Below are 18107 nucleotides of genomic sequence, written 5' to 3'. Positions count from 1 at the left end.
AAATTCTGCCCAGCCCCCCTAAAAAATTATTTGATTCATTAATTTGTGATCGCTTCAGTCCCCTATAAAAACTCTTTAGAAAAGGCAGCATGCTGCATCAAGTTTCGGCTCCTCTCCTGATCTGAGTCAGCATGGATTTAGCGCGTTTTTCAATCCGCAGGGGGGGCCGAGCAGAGCGAACATCAGTAGTACAAGGTGTGTGCAGGGCAGAGTGACCATCTTGGCCTGGCGGCTGTTCTGACCCGCCGTGCAGTCAGCGCAGGTTGACATGTGAAATAATATGAATGACGTACTTTTTAAAATCTATGAGTCAGTCAATCGCGGTGCGAAAATGCCACCACATGACCTAACGGCGGCAACCCACTGGATTTTTGGTTTTATCTAACAAATATGCAGCGCAGAGGAGAAGCAGAAATAACAGACGCAGCGAGATGCTGCAAAATCACAGAAATATTCACGAAGAAGGGAGCAGGTCAGTCAAGTTAAAAGCACATTAACGTTAAATGTTTTAAAGTCAGGTGCTGGCGTGATGCATTGCTTTATGTACAGTTCTTGTTCTGAACGCATCAGGCAGATATTTTCATTAGGGCTGGGCCGATACCACTTTTTCATGTCTGATACCGATCTCGATACCACAACTTTGAGTATCTGTCGATACCGATCCAAAACCATCTCTATCGTCATTTTAATCAATTAAGCTGCAAATAACACATTTGTTAGCCGTATACAAAAAGCAAATTCAAGACTCAATGAAACATTGTGCAATACTGCTGCTTCATTTTTATTTAAATGTTTCAAACAGACTAGAGGCAACATTTTTAGTTAGTCAGCAAGACAATTCAAAATGTTAAGGTGTAACTTTGGACCATTTAAAGTGCAACTTTGTGCAAATTCATGTTGCCCAGCAAGTCGCGCTTTACCCCAAGTTGCTATGACAAGGTTTGTGTTGGTATTGGATCGGATTGTACTCCCCGGCCTCTTCGATATTCGATCCAGCCATTTTCGCAAATATCGGACTAATATTCATACCAAATATCGTATCGGCCCACCCCTAATTTTCATGCAGTGAAACACAGGGTGATTGTAAAGTTTATCCTTTTATAAAACTTGTTTTTTGTGGAAAAACTGGATCAAAAGTGCAAATCAAGCTTTTTATGGCCATTTCACCTTATATGTGCAATTCTTTAAAATAACCTTTTTAAAAATCTAATAATATAAGTAAAGAATATATTATTAAATATGTTTGTTTCATTTAAAATATTAATATTTCAACATTTGAACTCCTTCCTTTTAAAAAGTGTAAGGCACATGTGTATTTGTCTGCAGGGGCGCTGCTAAGGATTTTGGGCCCCATGAAAAGAATCTTGACAGGGCCCCCAACACAGCTGAGACTTTTTTTGTATTAATTTACATAAAATCATGCGCTTTTATGGTATTTTGACTACCAATGGGGTGAGAAATTTTTATTTGAATTAAGTGTTTACCCCATTGACAGATCATTTTGCTTGTTTTAAGGACAATTTCACTTTGTAAATTGTATATTAATTGGTCTTAAAACTAGACTTATTTACTTAGGTCATTTTGCTCATCAAGAAAAAGCACCTTAATTTAAGATTTTTTTTATATTTCTACTGAAAACAAGACAAAAATACTAAGTAAGAAAGTTATTTTTTGCAGTGTTGAACGTTTAACTAAAACTGTGTATTGTTATTTTTTCCAGCGTTTTCTTGACCTAACATGGGGAGAAAGTTGAGTTCCCTTATCATGGGCACCAGCAGTCATATTAACAGCAACATTTAAACTTACGCATTGCAAAAAATGATTTTCAAGAAAAAAAAATTTAGTATTTTTTTCTTGTTTTCAGTAAAAATATCTAAAAATTTTAAATTAAGAATTAAATATTACATTTAAGTGATTTTGTGCATAAAACAAGCAAAAAAATCTGCCAATGGGGTAAGCAAATTTTTCTTGAATTTTTCTTGAATTTAGTGTTTAAGTTTTTTTGCTTACCCTATTGGCAGATTTTTTTTGCTTGTTTTATGCACAAAATCAATTAAATTTGATATTTTTGGTCTAAAAACTAGACTTTTTTTCTTGGGTCATTTTGCTCATCAAGAAAAAGCATCTTTATTTAAGAAATGTTTGATATTTTTACTGAAAACAAGACAAAAATACTAAGAATTTTTTTCTTGAAAATCATTTTTTGCAGTGTGGTAATTATCTTTAACACTAGAACGAACAAGGCGTTGTTTTGAAATTTGCACAGACAACACCTTTGCCTAAATAAATCATAAAGCCTTGCTGCTCCCTGACTTTTTCTAAAACTACACAAATTTTCATTAAAACTAGTTTAAATATATATTGTGTGAATAAAAATAGAAATATAATAATTTCTATCTATAACGTCCACAGGCAGTCATTTTGAGCTGTTTAAATTGAGTTTCGCCGATTCGGTCTGAATCAGATAATGTGAAAGTATTACAACTCCATATCATCTTCAAGAGATGAACTGAAACCTCACAAACAGCTGATAGTAGTTTGTACAGTAGCTGGCAGAGGATTTTTATGAAGTTAGACTGCTTGCAAGACAGGTGCAACAGCGTGGACCGCAGCACGGTGCTGAAAGTGGGCGGACCGGCGGAGCCTCGTACAAAGATGCCGACAACGGCTGCCTGTGAGGCAAAGCCGTGCACCAGCTGCACCCTGCTCGAAACATGCTTACTTGTCGAAAAATGCTACCGTGGAGACTTGGGGCCTCATGTACAAAGGTGCCTGGATTATACAATTTTGGAGGACCAAACCATTTTATGATAATTGAGAGGGGGGAAAGGGGCCCACAGAGGTTTGTGTTTCCTAAACAAATACAAATTTTTGATACCAGGAAACAGCAAATAGAATAATTTAAAGTTAATAATTTGTACTATTAAATATATTTTTAGCACCACAATTTTGGGGGCTTCTCTGGGCCCCCTCTTACTCGTGGGCCCCGAGAATCGTCATTGTTCACCCCCCTCCCCCTTTACAGCACCCCTGTTTGTCTGTGGTATGGTACATTGTGTATTCCTAGTAAGTTTTTGAGGGTTCACCTACAGTATAGACATAGGGGCTGTTTCCCAGACATGGCTTAAGTCTAGTTCAAGACTAAAATGCCTGTTTGAGTTTTAGTTCTTAACTAAACGTAGCTTGCACTAACATATCTTAAAATACATCAGTCACATTGTTTTGTCTCAAGATGCACACCTGTAATATTTTTGTAAGCTATGCTTGTAAAACTACATAAACATCCTAATATAACTAAGGCCTAGTCCTGGCTTAATCTAAACCCTGTCCTGAAAACCACATCATACTGCATCTTGACAACTCAGTATTAAGGTAGATCACTTGTTGGTCAGTCCCCTTTTCTATATTTTAGATCTGTATAAATTTGTTCCCAGATTAACACAGTGGCTATATCAACTAATAATATTAACCTATAGGATAAAATGACAATAAAACAGTAAAAACAGTAAAATGATGTGTTTGTACTGGAAAGGTGTGTCATTTGCACATTGAATAATGAATCAGGAAGTCTTCATTGTAAAAAAAATCTCCATTCAACTGAAAATTTTAGTCCCATTTATGAAACACAGGGAATACAATGGAATAGTTGATTACAATAAGGTTAGTAGGATACAACCCATACCCTAATAGTCAAATAATATTTTTTTAATCATACCCTTACTGGGGGCTGAGCCCCCCTAAAATGAAAATCCTAGAATCACCCCTGGTTGTCTCCATGGCAATTTGCCGTGTTAACGCTTTAACATCCTGCCAAAATATATTTAAAATATTTGTTAAATACAAGTAAATTTTATAAAGTATATTTTTTAATTTGATCTTTAAATTTATAAATTAAATATATAAAACCTAAAATTAAAAAAAAATGTTTGTTACATAAACAATATAAATATATATATATATATACATATATATTATGTCTCATTATTGATTATGCACTTATTGTTTCCACAAATATATTATGTCGCACAAAAGCACTGCAGGTAGGCCAAGGCCAATTGAAGTAACAAACCGAGTTCGTCATTTTAGATTTGAGAAAGAATCCAGCTGCACTTTGCTACACCGAACAATAAGTTATTTGTTGCAGGCCGAGACCAATAAGAAGAGTGTACGTCATCTCAGATAAGAAGAGTTTAATCTTACTGCATAAAAATGTCAGATGTTGGGACGGCAGATAATATTTGGGGTGTTGTATTGGCTCGAGCAAATAAAGTATTTTTTGTTTGGCACCTGCTTTGGTTCTGAGTTTTTATTATGGAGATTCAAGACTTTTTGCCACTACACTATCAAGTAAACTACAAAATAATGGATACATTTTAGCACTACACTATCTAGGCTACTTAACAGAAATAACTGCAACATTAAAAAAAATTACCGCAAAGCGCGCATGCGTCAACATCCAGGAGGGACTCGGATGATCGCAGCAGTAGTCACCATTTCCGTTTGGCGCTGTGGCAGAACCGCGATCTGTAAGGTAAGCTTTTTATTTACTTGTTGATATCATCATTAATGAAAAAGTTAAGTTGTTTAACGGTAAAATCTACCAGAAGATTAGTCATTTGCACGCTTCTCTGTCTCTGTGACGGATTGACAGTTTAAATTGGTTGTCAAGTTAGCATTAAAAAGCAAAATATATTGTCCAGTTCTTGCACCTGCGAATACGAGTAAAAATCTATATTTATGTTTGAAATATATTCCATTATTATTATTATTTACATGCAGCGTTGTGGACTTGAAGCTCGGTCTCGCGACCGTATTTTAATGGGCTCGGACTTGTCATGGGCTCAGGTGCATTTTGACTCAGTCTTGACTCGTACATATTTGGAGTCTGACTTGACCCCGAGTCTTTCGAGTCCTATTAAACAAAGTTAATATGCGTTTTATGATTTGCCGCGTAGGTGTGTTTGACTTCTCACACCGCTGTGCAGACCTGTAGTCGTTTAACGTCACAGTACCACGAGAGCGGTTTGAGAACAGACAGCTTCGTATCTTCTCAAGTCACTCTCGCGGTGCTGTGATGTCATACACTGGCCGGTCTGCGCATCGCTGCTTGAAGTCAAACAAACATCTGGACAAAAAACTGCTCAAGAAATGTTAATACAAACCACCGTTAAAACGACGAGTTAACCTAAACATCAACCGCTGTGTGTGTTTTTATTTTAAAGCACTTGTTAATTTTCTTTCTTGAGTGTTTTATTGAGTTTAAAGAGAGTCTTCTCTGTGTATTTTAGTGTTGATGGTGAGAGTTGCGATGGATGCGATGTGCTGTAAATCAGTAGGAACTGATCTGTCCATGCTGGATATTGATGATTTCAACACAGAAATCTCTCAGCTGAAGAAAAAGGTGGCGTTACTGGAGACAAAACTGAGGTCAAGAGGAGATAAAGGACTGAATAGAGAGGTTTGTACAGCTTAAACATCCTTTACCTGTTTGACAACATCATAATCTTACTGTCTGTGTGTGTTGTGTTGTGAATCTTCCACACAGGACTCCGAGCTCAGTCTCACTTTACTCGGTTATACGGAGTCAAAGCCCACAGACGCTCAGGACACTACAGTGTGTGACAGTAATCAGAGCTCACAGGATGATCAAACCTCCACAGAGTCTCTGGATTCTGTCTGTAATGCTGGAGAACAGCAGCAGATCCTGCAGACAACACTGAAGATGTGTTCAGTCAAACTCATCGACTGCAGGAATCTCATGATGAAGATGAGAAGAGAAACCACTGATGAGGAACATCACACTGAGGAAGATGAAGACAGTCATGATGATGAGGATTTTATTCCTTCAGGTTTGTCTCATACTCAGTCAACACTGATGTAGTTTCAGATTTGCTCTGTCATACATTCTCAAATATTTTATGTGGAGCATCTAACATGCTTCTTGGATTAAGACTATTTGATTGTACCCACGTAAGTTTTCGTTCATGAAAATCCGTGTGTATCTAGAAACACTCATTGCAAAAAGTCATGGAATTCGTGTCGATTCGGCAATATTCCTTATTCCTGAGAATGAGAGCTTTCATTTGATATAAGACTTGCCCATGTTTGTCATATTTGAAAAATATGAAATATGTGAATATTAAATCATATAAAAAATTATGGGGGGGTGATAGTTTAAATTAAGTGTAAATAACTTTCTTACAGTAAAAGATATCTCAAAGTGATGCATATCTGCAGAAAGTAGAGACTCTAAGCTTTCAAACAGTATCTCATATGTGTTACGGGGGTCCATGACAGACCATTAAAGATTAAAAGAATATTTTATATTGAGTCAAAATACAAAATTTTGTACCCGGGACAGGGTCCTCAGGGTTTAACAACAAAACACAATATATATTATATTAAATATATACTATGCATATTTGAGGACATTTTACGTAATTGATTAGTTTATATTTTTCTTAAGTGGGATTTGGATGTTAAAAGCACTGCATAATAAACTTAGCCTAACTAAACTAAAACATAAGAGGTGATGTATAGCTGTAGCCTACATAAATGATTCTTGCTTTAATATTGCGAGTTCCTCTTCAGCCATTTCATGCGGTTCTGTTTTTAATAGTTCATTGTTCAGAGTTCATATTGATGATCTTAGGCTATAAATGATCTTTACATGTCACTGTTCTCTGTGCTTGTGTGTTCCCTCACACGCATCCTCCATCAAAAAGTGTGACGGGCTAAAATAATGTCGTGGATTTTTTCAGGAGAATCAGAGACGGTTGAGATGCAAAATTCTCTTCAAAGTATTTTATTAAAGAATTGTGTCAGACAGCTTGAAACACAATACTGGTCATAGGGTGTACACCTGGTAAAATGATAATGACAATGACCCCGTTCTGAGTTTTTCAGTATATTATATAGTGGTCCAATAGTCCTGCCTTTCTTTCACTCTGTACTGTCCCAATGCCCAGCACTCAAAACCTTCAGGCCCCTTAGCTCCTTCTCATAACTCATGACAACTTGGTGATGCTGTGGCTTTATCTCTATAACATTCCAAACTGGTACATAAATCCTTCCATGGGTGGTAAAACTCAGTGTCTTTGTTCTCTAACACATCATACTATTTGCTATCCTTACCATGGACGCCCTTATCTCCTCCAGCCCCAGCTGTGGACCTACACATTCATGTTCAAGCAACAGAGAGACAACTTTATTCATGTAGACATTAAAAACATACCATATAAAACATTTATACTAATCTGTAAGACAAAAACACTCAAAATTTCTCTACCATAGTAGTCTATTAAAAAAATTATATGACATTGATTATTAAAAGCCATAAGCACACCGCAATCAAATGTGCTGTTTCATTTGCTCTGAATGCGCGTGTAAAATTTATTTCAGGGCAATGCAAGGCTGGTTTTTGAAAAGTAAGTGAGACTCACTGCATGTTTCGGCGTGGAGTATTTGTTACGCATCAATGAGATGTACGGTGAAGCTTTTAAAGTTCTCATTAATTTATATTCACAAAACCTATCAACAAAACATCGATTATAAATAAGAAACAAATTATATGAAAAAAATTTTTTTAAAGCAGCAAACAAAACTTTTTTTCCTGTGATCACATACTCGCCTTCCCACCACAGCAGCTAACACGTGCGGCTGCATGCAAGTTATGAAGGTGTTATCTTAGCGAACTAGAGCTGTTGTACTTCATCGCAGTTTACATTGGGCGTCTTTGTCATCATTTATTAATTTGAAATTCTCCCACACTCCACTCCGTTTTGACCCTGTTTGGTTTCTTTTTTGCCGCCTCAAGTTTGTGTAGGGAATCTCGTTACCGGCGTTGTTCAATTAGCCGACAATTAATTTAATTTAATCAAGTAAATTCTTGTCGACAATTAACCGATATTCGATTAACCGATTTTAGTTTTGCTTAAAACTACTGCAAACTAAACTATATATAAACTATATATTATATATAAAACTATATATATAAAATCATGAACCATTCTCTTCTCATGATTAATTCCTTTCATGGCTTGGAGTATAATCATTGGTGGATGCCAATTCACACCCTAGATTCCAAGCAGAGTTCCCTAGCAACCATTATGTCTTGGTGTCAGAACATTCTAGAGCAAGAGGTTTCAAACTTAAACTGGCTTGTGGCCATTTCTTATATGGACATCTTGTCGGAGGACACGAAACGTTTATATTAGAGTCTTGTCTCTGTGTATTTTAGTGTTGATGATGAGAGATGAGATGGATGCGATGTGCTGTAAATCAGTAGGAACTGATCTATCCATGCTGGATATTGATGATTTCATCACAGAAATCTCTCAGCTGAAGAAAAAGGTGGCGTTACTGGAGACAAAGCTGAGATTAAGAGGAGATGAAGGACTGAATAGAGAGGTTTGTACAGCTTAAACATCCTTTACCTGTTTGACAACATCAAATCATTTAAATCTTACTGTCTGTGTGTGTTGTGAGGATGTGGATGTGGTTTGTTGTGAATCTTCCACACAGGACTCCGAGCTCAGTCTCACTTCACTCGGTTATGTGGAGTCTAAGCCCACAGACGCTCAGGACACTACAGTGTGTGACAGTAATCAGAGCTCACAGGATGATCAAACCTCCCCAGAGTCTCTGGATTCTGTCTGTAATGCTGGAGAACAGCAGCAGATCCTGCAGACCACACTGAAGATGTGTTCAGTCAAACTCATCGACTGCAGGAATCTCATGATGAAGATGAGAAGAGAAACTACAGAGGAGGAACATCACACTGAGGAAGATGAAGACAGTCATGATGATGAGGATTTTATTCCTTCAGGTTTGTCTCATACTCAGTCAACACTGATGTAGTTTCAGATTTGCTCTGTCATAGCTTCTCAAATAATGTATGTGAGATATCTTCTGGTCTTTCAACAACTACTGATACTGATAACACGGTACACCGCTTATCCGGATAGTTCAAATCATCGGGTGCCGGTTGCACCAGCTGGATGTAAAAAGTTGGACTTAAGCGCTACATCAGGTTTTGCTATGTGCTAATTCTAATTTGGAATACATGATCTATACACAGGGTCCCCGCGGGTCCTTAAAAAGTCTTAAAACGTCTTAAATCTGGAATTTCCACTAAGAAGGTCTTAAATTTCATGTCAGACTCATCATCCAGTGTTTCCCATACATTGTTATATTTCATACTAGGGATGCCACAATTCTCAATACATTATTGAAACGTTCGGTTCGACCCCCACGGTGCAATACGCGCATGTGAATTGCGGTTTTTCGGTTTGTCCATCCAAATCTATCAGTTTTATATTCCCTGCACTTTTGTTAATGTCTGCGTCCACATGATCTCCGCGCTTATAAACGCCACAGCGAGTTGATATCCAGTCACTGTGCGCTACCTGCGTTGACTCTGCTTGAACTCTGCTTGCAATGCTGGTGTCAGATTTCATTCGCGTGTGCACACACACAACAGAAATACGTTGTAAATATATGTAAATATATGGTGATATTGTCAGAAGCGTTTAGCTATAGACCCTTTGCAAACACGTGACCTAGACCACGTGACGACGCCATGCTGGACGGCAAAATCACTGACGCACTAGGTTGATTAGTAATAGACGAGCGGGATTTTTGATTAGTTTTAAACAGTTTAAATATATATTTCACTAAAATACATGGCTTCTTATATTAAGGAAGTTGCTGTGCCGTTATCGGTCGAGGTAGGGCATTTGGTAGGTCCTCACAAAAAGCGCTATTTAGAGAAGTTAGAGATAGCGGGACTGGATACCGACCCTTACCTTCTTCCTCCTTCAATTTTCACGGACCTCATTAAACGCCGAGTCTGCCCGACTTCAGCCCGCATGATTTGTACCACTATGTGGTAAACGGGATATCCCCACACACTGGTGCTGATCTTAAGGCTGTTAAAAGTCTGCAGAGCTGCCAACTTCTGAGTTCAGCTTGGAGTGAGATTTTTTTTGGGGGGTGGCTGACCGCGGGTTTGTGGTAATAATTTTTTATATAAGTCCTAACCATTTGCCAATTGATAATAGTGTGAATTTTAGCTATTTCTGTGTTAAATATTTGGGAAAGACTGCGTTAAAATGGTTCACAATACAAATCGAATCATATTTTAGAAATTAAATTGAAATAAAAGCTTTTACTGAATTTAAATGCCTGGGATTAGAGTCTTTACTATTATTTTATACACTTCTATTATGCTTTCCTTCTGATAAAAGTGCCAAAAAAGTTCAGTTAAAATCTAATGAATAGGCTACTGGTCTCTGTAAAATGTATAACTGCAGATGACAGCAGCTTTGATTCAGTTTATCCACTGAGAAAGAGAAGCGTAAAGTGGTGATTTGTGATTGGTGATAGAGGGACTGTCACAATCAAATAAACCAAATGAGTAGTTTAATATTAAACTAAAGCAACAGATAATGTGTATGTCAAGACCATATAATTATATTTCGTATATATTATTGTTTATAGATGTCAAATATCAATTGACTTTTTTCTCTTTTATTAAAACCTGTCACTGCAAACATCACGCAGGCTTGTACTGCTTGCAAACATGCACACGCGAGTGATGGTTGATTAAAATTGCTGTTTTCTGAGGGTATCTGCGTGCGTGGAATCCGGGCAGGTCTCTGCTTTTCATCCAGACCTTGACGCTTTGTGTGTTCGACTGGTGCGGAGCTGACTGATCGGCGTATGACATCAGAGTAACGCGAGAGCAAAGGTAAAGGTGGACCCTTTTGTAACATTTCGACTTGCTCTCGCGGTACTCTGATGTCCTCGCTGCCGAACTTCCTGCGCAGCGCCACATAAAGTGAAATGTTCTTTGACTCTTTGCAGCAAAGCACCAGCAACGTGAGAAGGTGGCACGCAAAAGACAGTGAAGGTACCCTAAAATATAAAAGTGTCAGTACTGCGAGCACTGGTTTAGCTACTTACATCGTGAAAATGGATGTGTGGCGTGAGAATGGGGTCAATTGCGTGGGTCTCACGGTGAATGCGAAAGAGTTGGCAGCTATGAAATTTATGGTGTCACTGCAGCATTAAACAATAACATTCATGTAAAAATAATGTTTTTATGCCACTTTTCTGTAATGGTAGGTGCATCATAGCAACACGAAATAACCATTTAATGACCCTAACGAACACAAACACGTACTTGTTCGGCTTGCCGTCCGTCTACAACATAACACTTCCGCCGTCCATCATGGCGTCCATAATTCGCGCGAGTAGAGCGTGACGTCACGTGCAAGGGGTCTATAAATCGGGATTTAAGCAGTAAGTAACGTGGTTGGATTAAACACGAGGGTCGTGTTATTGGGTCGTGTTTAGTCACTATTTTTTAGTCAGTAACCCTATTTATATACACAGGCTCTCAAGTCTCACGCATTGACCGTGAGACACACGCATTTCAGTCAGTTCACACGCCACACCTTGTATTTCTCACGCTGAGAAGTAAGAAATAAATTGTCCTGCTATATTCAATAAATGGACGAGGCACATGGCAGTTCTGTTGAGTTCAGCTGCTTCCTTCGAGTTTTTTAAGTGTGCTATCAACTTTACGCAGCGCCACAAAATCAGGGTACCGCGAGAAATCTTGCGAAGGAGGCTGATTTCAAATCGCTCTCGCACTTGTCGTTTTTTTTGCAGCGCCTAATGAAGTCGTTCACACAATGCATTCTACCAGGCAATCAAAAATAAATGAGAAGTTGTTTCTGGTGATGTTATCCCGCTGCTAGCAAGTTCATTACTAACATGGATTTAACGGAGTGGAAGTTGGATGAGCAAGATCCGATGAATGCTGTAGATATAACCCATTTTTTAAGCATTTTGATTTTACGATTCCTGGACGAAATCATTGCCTTTGATCAAAGACAATGAAAGCTAATATTGGGGAATAAAGCCAAATTCGTGCTAAATTATTATTGATTCAGTCAAAAACTCCAACAGCTTTGCAACCAGAAGCTTTAGTTACCTGAAATTAAGAAAAGTACTAGAGGCTTCCTGAAATATATAAAATGTAATAGAGATGCATTTCATTATTATTGCCCTTTCATAAGTAAATGTTCTGCAATACTGTATGTGTACAGTAAGCTCAAGTTAAAAGAGTACAATTCCATAATCCACTTAAAGTGATCTATTTTCATGTACTAATGTTGTACTTAATATAGCCTACATTTTTTTGTTCTTTAGTACATTAATATGAAATATGCTAAAATGTAATTTAAAAATGTATTTAGGTAACACTTGAAATAAATTTGAACCCATCTTTGTATGAAAGATGAGTACACGTTAACTTCAAGTGGTATACAACTTTGTAATACGAGATATGTTAAAGGTGACATAGAATGATTGAACGGGGTATTTATCCTTGTTCTGTGATGTGACGTAGACAAAAATGTTTTTGTTTGGGTCTGTAATGCCTTCCTAAAAACCTCTCTCAAATAGCTCTATTAGGGTGGGAAATTTAAACAAGTGATTTTGCACCTATTTGGCTCCCCCTACTGGCTTAACTTGTAATCTCATTACTGATTGGCTGACTTTGCTGCCACTCTAAAAATGTAGCCAATTATTTTAAAGTGAAGGGGCAGGGAGATGCCTGTGATGTCATAAGCATCAGTTTTTCAGATTGGGCTGTTTTCTGGCTGACATTTCTAAAAGAGGAATTTCTATGAGACTGAGATGTTTAGCATGTTTAGCACTTTTTGTATGTTTGTGAATGTGGGTAGACTACCATTATTCAACAAAGACAAGGTAAAAATGGTTTTTCATTCTCTGTCCCCTAACTGCATTTCAGTTCATATTAATGTAATCTCAAAATAACACTGATAATGACACTTAGATGTTTTTAAGATTATCTTAAGTACTAAAGTAGAAACTTTGTATTATGTACAAAACTATTTTGTGAAAATAGGGCACTTTAAAGGGATAGTTCAACCAAAAATAACAATACTGTCATAATTTTCTCACTCTCACCTTTTTACAAACCTGTATACATTTTATTGTTCTAAAAAACACAAAGGAAGATATTTTGAGCAATGTTTGTAATCAAACCTTTAATGAGCCCCATTCACTTCCATAGTAGGATAAAGTATAATATGAAATTCAATGGGGCCCATTAAACAGTTAGCAAAAACTTGAGAATTGGGTGGGGCCGAGGGGTCACTGTTGCAAATACCCGTCTCCTGACATCTCACTCCAAACTTTTGGTAAAACTTGAGAGCCCTGATATACATGTCCGACAACAAAACAGATAATATGTAAAAATATAATTAAGTTGTGTTAAAATACAATAAAACTCAATTAACCTACTTAAGTCTGAGTCATTGTGATTAATGTTAATCAAACAACCCAAGACAAAGAGAAAATCCCTTCTGTAGCTCTAAAAAATAATCATATTTAATTTATACAAAGACTTTACCTAATGTGCAACTTTGTTCTTTTTTATAAATGTTTGTAATTTCTTAATTTGTTACTTAATTTTTCCCACCCCTTTTTTGCTGATCTGAAAAATGATCAGATCTGTGCCTCAAAAACCGTAATGTGATCTGAACCATGAGTTTTGTGATCCGTCACACCCCTATTTTGTAATGTTCTGGGCAGTCCTCCATGTCTTTTTCAAAGAGGGGCCAGAATTTAGAAATTAACTGAAGTACCTTAAAGGCAGATTTTTACATACAGTCAACCATGTCAGAATTGTTAGGTGAATTAGCACTTAGTATAAAAGTTGTTGTTTCCCTGTGATGTGTCTTGAGTGTGGCTCAGGCGAGCTGTGTCGTGCTATGCTTCAACACACAATTCTGTGTCGTGTCGCGCTGAACATTTTCCTGTTTTTATGATAAAGTCTTGCATTTTTATTTTAGAGGACTTAAAAAGGTCTTTAAAGTCATTAAATTTGCTGTTAAAAAATGTGCAGATACCCGGATACACTTTTATAGCCTACATTTTTTGTTCAAGTTTCTGTTTTGATTTATTTTAGATTTTTTTAAGTCACTGTATTGACGCAATATTGACAACCTCATAAGTGCTTTTGAAAAAACAAGGAAGCGTCTTGACTCGTGTTTAACACATGTTTGTGAACGGAACTTTGTCATTAATAAACAAATGAATATAAAACTGAGTAAATAAAAATGATGTTATATTTTTGACAGCAGATGCAGGCCGCAGAAGGGGGAGGGAGGGAAGCAAATGGTCTACGGCAGTGGTTCTCAAACTTTTTCAGCGTGCTGCCCCCTTTGTGTACGGTGCATTCCTTCGCGGCCCCCCCAAAGAAAATTTATGACAAAAAAAACTTTCTAAAATTTCACATTTTAATTAAACAAAACATTAAATTATACAAAGTAGTGCTACCTTATTTTTTTTAGGTTTCATTTCACAGAATTCATGATAAATTAATGTATTTTATAAAATGTCATAAAACTGGGGCCCCCCTGGCACCATCTCGCGGCCCCCCTGGGGACCCCGGACCCCAGTTTGAGAACCGCTGGTCTACGGGCCATGAGTTTGAGACCACTGTCCTAACGACACAAGGGTGGTCTTTTTTCACTTGTGGCTTGGAGTATGTCAATTAATGGATGCCATTTCACTCCCTAGCAACCAATAAGAATATCCAAGCAATCATTTAGCAAGCCCTATATCTCTTCATCAGAACATTGTAGAAACATGGGGCTGGGCTCTTTTGACTTGTTAACACTATTGTAACATTTGTAACATTAACTGAGTTTTGCTACTGCAAGCACCACTCACATTTTCTTCATTGTTCTAGTGTTGTGGCAAAAAGTCTTAGCTTGAATCTTCATAAGAAAAAATACTCAGGAGACAAAGGTTCCAGGTGCCAAACAAAAATTACTTTATTCGCTCGAGCCAACAAAGTGAGACAATCAATACCCCTCATAGAGGCGCTAAAAGATCATCCGCCCTCCCAACATCTGACTCCATTTTTATACAGTAAGATCAAACACTTCTTATCTAAGATGACGTACAGTCCTCTCATTGGTCTCGGTCTACCACAATTAATTTTATTTGTTTTGATGCAGCAGAAGTGCAGCTGCATCCTGCCTCATATCTAAAATGATATATTCTGTTTATTGGTTTTCATGGCCTTGGCCTAGCTTGCACAGATACCTTATTGTTAATGTGGCGAAGTACAGCTGGACGAATTCTCTAATCTAAAATGACGTACTCATGTTTATCAGTTGTTTCGACCTTGCTTCTCAAGATAATCGTGGCGAGAACAATCAGGGTATAGTCGCAGGATCGCACCTGGACTCTTTTAATTAGGAAACGAAAGTTAACTGAGAAAACGAAAGTTTAACTGGGTGTCTTATAGCCTTGTGTAGAAACAACAGGCCTTAGGCCTAATATAATATTAAAACAGCATATGATCAGTAATTTACCCAACAAAAACTACTATACTAGTTGTCCCATGTGCTCCTCGAGAAGGGAGGGAGAGGTTCCACTGAACAAGAACACAGCTTTTTTGCTGATAACTTTTGTATTCTTTTGTCTGAAACCATGAGGCTTTCCTACATTCTTTAAACTCCTCATCCAAACTATATAACTGTAACTATACTACAGCTATATTTGTTCTTGTGTTTCTTTCAGATGAGAATAGTGATTCATGTTGTGATGAAGAAACGCCCTCAACATCAAAAGAGCGACTGGCGGCACAAACTCTTTCCTGCACCAGATCTAAAATTAGCTGTACTACCTTACAAGCCAAGAAACTTCATTTAGAAGAGCACAGAGAAAAGAAGAAGAAGAAAACGTTTCACTGTAAGCAGTGTGGGAAGGTTTGTGTCTCTTATTCTAGTCTGAATGTTCACATGAGGACACACAGTGGTGAAAAACCTTACTACTGCACTGAATGTGGAAATGACTTCCGCACCAAAGAAGCTCTTAATGTTCATCAGAGAATTCACACTGGAGAAAAACCTCATCGCTGTAGTGTTTGTGGGAAGAGTTTCAGTCAACATGGTAATTTAGTGAGACACCAGAGAACTCATACAGGTAAAAAACCTCATCGCTGTAGTGTTTGTGGGAAGAGTTTGAGTCGACGTGATCATTTAGTGACACACCAGAGAACTCAAACAGGTGAAAAACCTCATTGCTGTAGTGTTTGTGGGAAGAGTTTCAGTCGACGTGATCTTTTAGTGAAACACCAGAGAACTCATACAGGTGAAAAACCTTACTACTGCACTGAATGTGGAAATGACTTCCGCACCAAACAAGATCTTAAAGTTCATCAGAGAATTCACACTGGAGAGAAACCATACGAGTGTCCTCACTGTGAGAAGAGATTCAGACAGAAATCTTATCTAAAGACGCACATCCTTTTACACACCAATGAGAAACCGTATCAGTGCAGTCAATGTGGAAAAACCTTTAGAGATTCAAGGTCATTAAAATTACACCAGATTATTCACTCTGAAGAGAAACTTCATCAATGTTCACAATGTGATAAACGTTTTGGTTGTAGATCTTATCTGAAAATTCATGAGAGAGTTCACACTGGAGTAAAACCTTATTACTGTAGTGTTTGTGGGAAGAATTTCAGTCGACGTGATCATTTAGGGAGACACCAGAGAACTCATACAGGTGAAAAACTCTCAGTGTGAGAAGACTTTTGCTCAACCATATTCCTTAAATATCCATCAGAGAGTTCACACTGGAGAGAAATCTTAGCACTGTTCTGTTCTGTCTGTCATGTTTTGTAGTCTGTAGTTCTTTTATTCATTGGTTTGTGTTAATTGTAGCCCTATGTGTATCTTGTCATCCTCTCAGTATATATAGCCCAGTTTCTCAGTTGTCTTTTGTAATATATATCAGTGGTTCTTAACGTTAATCCTAAAGGCCCACTGCTCTGCACATTTTGTATGTCTCCATTATTTAACACAACTGATTCAAATCAGCAGCTCATTAGAAGAGATCTCCATGAACTGAACTGAGTCTGTCAGATAAAAGAGACATACAAAATGTGCAGAGCAGTGGGCCTCCAGGAACGGAGTTGAGAAACACTGATATATATTAAAGGGCACCAATTATCCGATTCACGATTTTACATTTCCTTTGGTGTGTAAGTGTGTGTTGTACATTTGAACAATATGCAAAAGGTACAAACCCCACAGTGAACAATGACCCGAGTTTTCGTCCCTCGAACATAACTCTCTTTTTTTTGGACAACAACAAACACACGGATTGTAGGCAACAGTTTACTATGTGCTATATGCTAATGATAAGTAGATTTTGTAGAGAGTAAAGCCTAATAAAATATATTTTTGGATTTCACAAAATATTTAGTTTAAACCTTCATATATCAACAGGCAAGCAAATACATTTCTAATTTTACAACTAATATGGCAATAAATGTATTCTTGTCCAAAATATATTTTAAATATTTGTTAAATACAAGTTAATTTTATATGGTATATTTTTTAATTTGAACATATATTTAATTTATACTCTTTCAAATCTGCTATTTTTAAAAGTTTTGTAACATAAACAAAGTTTTTTTTCCAATGCGATGTGAAACTTTTTTCTAAATATATTTTAGATACTTTAAAAAAAAAAAAATATATATATATATATATATATATATATATATATATATATATATATATATATATATATATATATATATTTTTTTTTTAAATATACTACAAAATAAACAAAAAAAAACTGCCCCCAAAAACATATATATAAAACATATATAGACCTTTTGCGTGTTTGCAAACAGAGATGACTTTTTTGTGGGCGGAGCCCAACTGGTGGCAGAACATGAATGCTTCTCAATAGAGGTGTGAATTGTTTTAGCATTAAACTGTGATTTATATGGATCCGGTGTTCTGTAGAAGTCTGTTTCCCCTATATTTCTCTTAAGTATAATGTTTCTTATAACGTTTTCACCAAGTTACGTTTATTTTTTAAATAAATTAAAAGTTTAAATGGCTTGGCTACTAATTGTGTGCATGTATGTAATGTATATTATGTATTGTTCTTTATTGGTTAATCAATTATTTTTACAGTATGAATCGCTGAAGTACTTATAAGAGCAATACTATCATGTATTCTGTATAATATAA

At 36.9% G+C, this 18107-nt stretch overlaps 1 protein-coding gene across 1 annotated transcript in view; it reads left to right on the top strand.

Moving 5' to 3' along the window:
- The first annotated feature begins 3991 nt into the window (after positions 1–3991).
- The window catches only part of LOC129417782 (uncharacterized), a 40687-nt gene continuing 26571 nt past the window's right edge, over positions 3992–18107 (top strand). Inside the window, exons 1-7 of the mRNA XM_073869182.1 lie at positions 3992–4531; positions 5289–5458; positions 5546–5849; positions 8240–8409; positions 8488–8827; positions 15631–16035; positions 16204–16639. Coding sequence (XP_073725283.1) covers positions 5294–5458; positions 5546–5849; positions 8240–8409; positions 8488–8827; positions 15631–16035; positions 16204–16639 — 1820 coding nt within the window. The 5' untranslated portion in view covers positions 3992–4531; positions 5289–5293. The remainder of the gene's footprint in view (positions 4532–5288; positions 5459–5545; positions 5850–8239; positions 8410–8487; positions 8828–15630; positions 16036–16203; positions 16640–18107) is intronic.

This window comes from Misgurnus anguillicaudatus, chromosome 7, assembly GCF_027580225.2.
Source record: "Misgurnus anguillicaudatus chromosome 7, ASM2758022v2, whole genome shotgun sequence".
NCBI classification, from domain to species: domain Eukaryota; kingdom Metazoa; phylum Chordata; class Actinopteri; order Cypriniformes; family Cobitidae; genus Misgurnus; species Misgurnus anguillicaudatus.
This window is presented reverse-complemented; position numbering and strand designations above follow the sequence as displayed.